We start from the raw sequence: 6814 nt of genomic DNA, 5'->3' as shown, positions 1-6814 counted from the left end.
TGAAGCGGGTTCAACTGAATCCGCTTGAATCAATGTGGGTCCGCCCCTGCTTACTCCAACCAAGAAATGCATTTCTCCTCATGATTGATAAGGTTTACGAAGAACTTGTGATATAACAAAGTACAAGGAAGAAGTTAGAGCGGAGAAAAATATGTTTTGTGCATCTTTATATTCGATCACATAAAATCAATAAGAGGCAAATTTAGAGGCCTGGGTGGGGTTTACGGGAATCCAGTAATTTACGTTCGGATCTAGTATTTATATAGAGAAATCTAGTAAATATATAAAAATTATAATTGAGAATCTATAAATAAAATATATTGTTGGTCTAGTGGAGTATAGAGAGTAAAATTTTTATTGACGGACCTCTTGATTGTGGGTTCAAATCTGCCAAGTTACTATTTGTTTTTAATTTTATCTAAATGAGGAATCCACAAATCAATCCAAATATTTGATTACATAATCATTATATGATTCATATTTATATGATATATGATTCATATTATATGGTCCATCAAAAAAAGCATGAGTTAAAAGGCTTAAAATGATATGATGAATTTTTAACTATTATAATTTTGTTTAATGTAAAAGAATGATATGATTTGAGTTGTTGATGTAACATAAATGGAGTGAGTGTAATACCCCGGGAAATTTTTTGTTGAAATTTTGTGCGTAAACGTGTTAGGTTCTATTTTCTAGAATGAATTATAAATTTTTCGTGCGGAATATCTTAGAATATGACCCACCATTGCGTAGAGTATCGAATACTATTTCCAACGATATGTGGATCATCCAAAACAGACACCCGAGAGACGAGTTATGAACATTCCGATCGAACCGTGAATAGTAGTGAACAGTAAAACGTGCAGGAAAAAGTACTGAGGCCTGACGTATTTTTGCTCCAACTTTAAACAATCATAACTCCTTGTACATAATGATCTGGGTGATCTAATATATATCAACGGAAAGCTCTACGAGTCCGCTTTCTAATGAAATTAGTTTCATCCAATTTGTCTATCGGAGCAAAAAGTTATGGTCGATCTACTTCAGCCTATCAAAAGCGAATTTTTGGGTCAACTTCAAACAATCATAACTTCTCGTACACAATGATATGGGTGAGATACTATATATCAACGAAAAGATATGAGAGTCCTCTTTCTAATGAAATTAGTTTCATCCAATTTGGATATCGAAGTAAAACGTTATGGTTGATCTACTTCAAACTATCAAAACAGTCCACCAAAGGACAAATTCGAGAATTATTTGATTTTTAGAGGCATTTTGGTCATTCCCCCTCACCCAAAATCCGTTCAAACCCTATATTAAATCCTATTAGAAGCATTATATGTTATATTTCATCAAATTCCCTCAAAAAGAAAACCCTAAGCTCCTACATCCAACTTCAAGAACCTTCAAAGTTCACCATTAATTCTGTAAATTTATTCAGGATTCCAAGTTCCTAGTTCAAGAACTCCAAGAACCATCATTCAAAGGCACGATTAACATCTCAAAAGTAAGAATCGATCTAAAGTTCATCATTCAAGTTATGTGGGGTTTTTCAACAAGAACTCTCTTTCGTTCTTATGCCCAAAAGTAATTTTCTTTACAAAGGCATGGTTTTTTATTTTTTTATGAATTTGAAGCACGAACCCATATCTTATGATGATTATTATGAAATCTTGATGTTTATGATTTTGAAAGATGAATTTACATGTGTGGAGATATAAAGCATGAATCTTGAATGATATTTATCATGATTTTGATATTTGGGTCGTGAATCCCCATTGGAAATTGTGTTTTTTTGAGAAAGTGTGTGTTATAAGCACGTTGATGTTGAATATTTGAGATATTTTAAATGATTTGACCTTTTGGTCTTAATGGAGTTGTTTTGAACTCTAGTGTGAAAGAAATTCACAACGTGGTTGATTTTGATAGATGGGAAGTATGATGACTCCCGATGTATATTTATATATTACTAAAATTGTTTTATTGTGGATTGTCTTTGAAATAATCTGACCTAAGTTCGGGAGAAATCTTTAGCACCGAGTAGGAGGTATAAAGCGACCTTACTTCTCTAGAACTACGTGCCCCCGAAGGAGTGAGCCTGAGGCTGATTTATATATTGATCACTGGTTTGTGTGGATTTGATATCGATAGTCCTACTCCGATGGCAAGGATAGGACGACTCTCCCCAACATGGGTTGTACGTTGGACTCCCTGTAGCTCACATGGTTTATGTCGGTTATAAGATCTCCAAGTGTGTGTGTTTCCTTGTGTCTATGGTGAATGGTGAAGTGATTTGAAAATGGAATTGTGAAAGTTATTCTTTCGAAAGATTTAAATGATATTTACATTATGAGAATTGATATTCTTGATAAACTGAAAGTGATTGACAAATTATATGATGACTCACATGTGTTATTGTACTTATTTCATCCTCTCATGATTATGATGATTTTCTTCGGGCTATGTGAGTCTTTCATACATCCTGCATATTTCTTATAAATATTTATGATGATGAAGTTTATACAACTGCATACACCCCCATATACTCGGTTCCTTTCCATAGTACTGACCCACATCTTCGGATGTGGGCTGCATTTTCTTGGAATGTAGGTTCAGGTGCTCAGTTCCAGATTCGACAGTGATTCTTCGGGCACGCTGTTCTACATCCTATGTTGTGGTGAGTCTTTATGTTCCGAGGATGTGATGTCTGATGTTGGTTTCACGGAATCGTTTATATTTAATAACTGAGTATGAGTTAGTTGGGGCATGTCTCAATGGCTCGCTGGTTTTATTGATTTTCTTAGAGGCTTGTCAGACTAGTATAGATGTTGGGAGTTGACTAATAAGTCGTATTTTGTTATCTTTCTGAAATTCTTTTATTCTTGAATGATGATTACTCTGTTGATATTTGAGGGTTATTTATGGAAACCCGGTTGATTTGTGTTGAACTGAATGAAAATGACTTAGCTTGGGGCTACTCGTAGCCTCAAGCACCGTGTGACGCTCCGGGACCTGTTTTTTGAAGCATTACAGTGAGCTAGCACAAGAAGTAAGACGAGTGCTTAAAGAATATCCAAAGCTTCGATTGACACAAGAAGAGAAAGTATCAGAGATTCGTCCAACTATTATGTATTTACGTTAGAGTTTGGTCATAAATTTTCAAATATTTTTGGCAACTTATTTTTGGTTGAAGTTTCACTATGTGATAGTATTTGAGAAACATATTTCATTTTTTAAAAGTTCCCCAAAAATGAAATTCGATCCAAATTCTTATATTCGGGAATTTGAATTATTTGTTAAATCATGACAAATTGTATGATTAAATAATTATTTATTAATTTTTCTTTTTAAAAACTATTTGAGAAATTTATGACCAAACGAGAGATAAGTGGGACAAGGGGAAATCTATTGAATTCTCATTTCATGGGATTATCTTGGTAAGTACAGTCTATTCTCTTTATTTCATGGGATTAATACAAAATATTCTTTAAAAATTAAGTAACTGTTTATCTATAATTTGAAACATAAAATCTCATATTAGATGAAATTTTTGGACAAGTCTGAGGGCTCATGTATACATGAAAATCTAAACACATTACACATAAAGTAATTCAGCTAATTGGTGGTTTGTCCCACATCGATAACAGTAGATGGAGAACAGGGAAACGAGCCCTATAATATGAAAAGCAGAGGGTGAGGCAAAGCTATCTTTGCGGTTGGTGCAATGACGCAGCTAGCGAGGTTCTAATCGAGGTGCGTCTATTGCCTATTTGAAATCTATTTCCAAACCCCCTCTTCGACTGGGTTCTGCCTAGGCCGTCGAGAATCTTAGTCTAAATCTTTCCTTGTTCCTTTGGTACTAAGTTTGCCTCTTGGAAATTAATTTCCTAACAAGAGATCCGACAGAGGCATATAACTCTGACTGTGTATTTGCTTTGGTTCTTGAAATGAAGTGGCAAATTACTCATCCTCTTGGAAATTAATTTCGTAAGACGAGATATGTGGATATGGCAAAGGCATTGCTGTTTTGATTAGTGGAGATCGAACATAGGGAAGCTTGGCACGGTGTGGTTTGTGCTTTTGTATTAGTAAGTTGGTTCCCTTCAATATGAGTTGCGCATTACAAATGTTAAGAACCACTAGTTTTTAACTCAATTATCATCAATTTTTGAATTAAAAAAAAACAAATTTTGGGGTTTGTTATCGATTGATACATGTTGCAATGTAGAACTTCATGGGAAGTGCATAGTACATTGAAGTCTGATGAAGTTATCACACAATCCTAGGTGACTCCTAGAAATAGCAGTAGTGGCTCGAGGAGTTAATGCCCGGACGTTCTACAACATAAGAATCTTCAAGCAGTTCTATGTGACCAAACTTGTCGAAATTTAAGCTTCAAGTGAGGCTCTGAGCTGCTTCTACAGTACATGGTTTCAGATTGCCCAGATCTCTATGCATAAAAAGCTCATATGCCAGGATAAACAGGCCAAGAAGGGGTATAGTTTTTCTACCCAAATCCAAGTTGAGATGACTGATTGTGTCGGCAAGTTGATTTGTGAGTGGATTAAATTTGCAATTGGAGAGTTATTCTCTTTTTGTTGTAAAGGGTTCATTGCATAGATTATGTTTATGCACTATTTTATCATTACCCGATATTGTCGAAATTCTCAGGCTAGTACTCAACTTCCATTTAATCGCCATAAAGGAAAGACCAAAAAGGTTTTGTCGAGGACATCAAATGATCATGGGATTTAGTTATAAAAATCACAAACTGAATTAGGGAAAAATTTTCTTCTGATGTCTTGATCCATGTGTACAAAGATGTGTATATATACAAGTATTTCTTGCAAAATAAGAAAATAATACTGTACACTTGTCTAATTCCTATTTGTCTAAATACATAGCTGTTATAACTAAACTATATTCTTTGTACAGAATTATCTAGAATATGAACAGCTGTCCTTGTATGCATCTGACGGTCCATATTTAGTCCATATGTTATATTTGTGTGCTTCTGATCTTGCCACATCTCTCAGCTGTCTTCAGACATAAGTCCATTGAGTTTCTCTTTTGTTCTTGACTTGCTGTTGACATCTTTCTTTCCTTTTTTCTTCTGTGTGTTATCATCTTCAATGGAAAATTGGTAAGAGGAATGAGAGTTAATTCTTCCAACACCCCCCCTCAAGTTGGAGGGGAGGAAAGAGACGCCTAACTTGGCAAGAATAGAATGATGAGAAGGACCAGATAAGGGTTAAGTGAACAGGTCAGCAAGTTGAGATTTTGAAGGGACAAATGAGAGGGAAATAAGCCCGAAAAGGAACTGTTGTCGAACAAAATGGCAATCGAGTTTCACGTGTTTTGTCTGTTCGTGGAACACGGGGTTCCGGGCGATATGAATAGCTGCTTGGCTATCGGAGAAAATGGGAACTGGTAGAGATGGTGGGATCGAGAGATCTGAAAGAAGACGAGTCAACCAAGTAATTTCTGCAACAAGACGCCTCATGGATCTATATTCCGCTTCGGCGGAAGACAAGGAAACAGAAGTTTGTTTCTTAACTTCCAAGAAATTGGGGATCCGCCAAGACTGATAAAGAAGCCACTGACGGAGCGATGAGAATCACGACAGGATGCCCAGTCGGCATCACAGAAGGCTAAGAGTTCAAAGGAAGGGGACGAAGAAAAGAATAGACCCTGATTTGGAGTGCCAGCAAGGTAGCAAAGAACTCTTAATGCAGCTGAAAAATGATCGCTGCTTGGTTGATTCATGTACTGACTGAGGGTCAAGACGGCAAAACAAAGATCTAGTCCAGTGTGAGTTAAATAGTTGAGGTTGCCAATCAATCGACGATAAATTATGGGATCAATGAGGAGAGAATCTGATTTGGCGACCAATTTTGAAGAAAGATCAAGAGGAGAAGAAACAATGGGCATATCAGTGCAGTTAAACTATGTAAGTAATTCCTGTGTAAATTTTTGTTGAGTAAGAATAATTCCATGCGTTTCGCGTAAAACCTCCATACCTAAGAAATAGTGAAGTTCCCCTAAGTCCTTGACTTTGAATTCTGAGTGTAGAAACTGTTTAAGACTTGAAATTTCAATAGGATCATTGCCTGTAATAAGAATGTCGTCCACATAAACAACGATAATAGTGACAAAGTTTCCATTTTTTTTGAAAAATAAGGAATAGTCGTTGAGAGATGAAGAAAATCCTTTGAAACTGAGTGCCCCGCAAGCCTTGCATACCATTGTCTAGAGGCTTGCTTGAGGCCGTACAAGGATTTCTTTAGTCGACAAACTTGTTAGGGTGAAGGAGTGACCCCTGCAAGAAACTTCATGTAAACCTCTTCCTGGAGGTCTCCATGGAGAAAAGCATTACTAACATCAAACTGAGATATGGATCATCCCTTCTTGACTGCTAGAGTAAGCAAACATCTGATGGTTGTCATTTTGACAACGGGAGAAAAAGTTTCTGTGTAATCAATACCTTCTCTTTGAGTATCTCCCCGAATAACTAATCTTGCCTTCAATCTTTCAATTGTACCATCAGCTTGCTGCTTAATTTTGTATACCCACTTACATGGTAGGGCTTTCATTCTTTTAGGCAAAAGAACAACTTCCCAAGTATTGTTGTAAAGTAAAGCTTGGATTTCAGAATCCATTGCATTTCTCCATCCTTGATGTTGAGATGCTTGAGAATAGCTAGTTGGCTCAACAAAGGTATCAAGAGTTGTGATAAGATATTGGTTTTGAGACAATAAAGCAGCAAAAGAAAATGTAGGAGGAGAAACTGGGAAATTAAAACAAGTAG

General features: G+C 36.1%; 1 protein-coding gene, 1 long non-coding RNA gene and 1 pseudogene across 3 annotated transcripts; 2 read left to right on the top strand and 1 right to left on the bottom strand.

Moving 5' to 3' along the window:
* The first annotated feature begins 3488 nt into the window (after window positions 1-3488).
* Window positions 3489-5034, top strand: LOC124899721. Of its 2 annotated transcripts, none has more exons than XR_007057194.1 (2): window positions 3489-4094; window positions 4293-5034. It is a non-coding gene; the product is annotated as an uncharacterized LOC124899721 (long non-coding RNA). The 2 variants fall into 2 exon arrangements; XR_007057193.1 differs by having other exon boundaries at window positions 4235-5034.
* Window positions 3713-3873, top strand: LOC124899948 (annotated as a pseudogene).
* A 471-nt stretch (window positions 5035-5505) lies between the features above and the next one.
* LOC107874176 (uncharacterized mitochondrial protein AtMg00240-like) lies at window positions 5506-5937 on the bottom strand. Its single transcript, XM_016721031.2, has one exon. It carries the CDS (start codon window positions 5935-5937, stop codon window positions 5506-5508), a length of 432 nt encoding a protein of 143 aa, XP_016576517.2.
* Between the last annotated feature and the right edge of the window lie 877 nt (window positions 5938-6814).

The sequence above is a fragment of the Capsicum annuum genome, chromosome 6 (genome assembly GCF_002878395.1).
Source record: "Capsicum annuum cultivar UCD-10X-F1 chromosome 6, UCD10Xv1.1, whole genome shotgun sequence".
In the NCBI taxonomy this organism is placed as follows: domain Eukaryota; kingdom Viridiplantae; phylum Streptophyta; class Magnoliopsida; order Solanales; family Solanaceae; genus Capsicum; species Capsicum annuum.
Note: the sequence above shows the minus strand (reverse complement) of the source record. Positions and strands in the feature narration are given on the sequence as shown.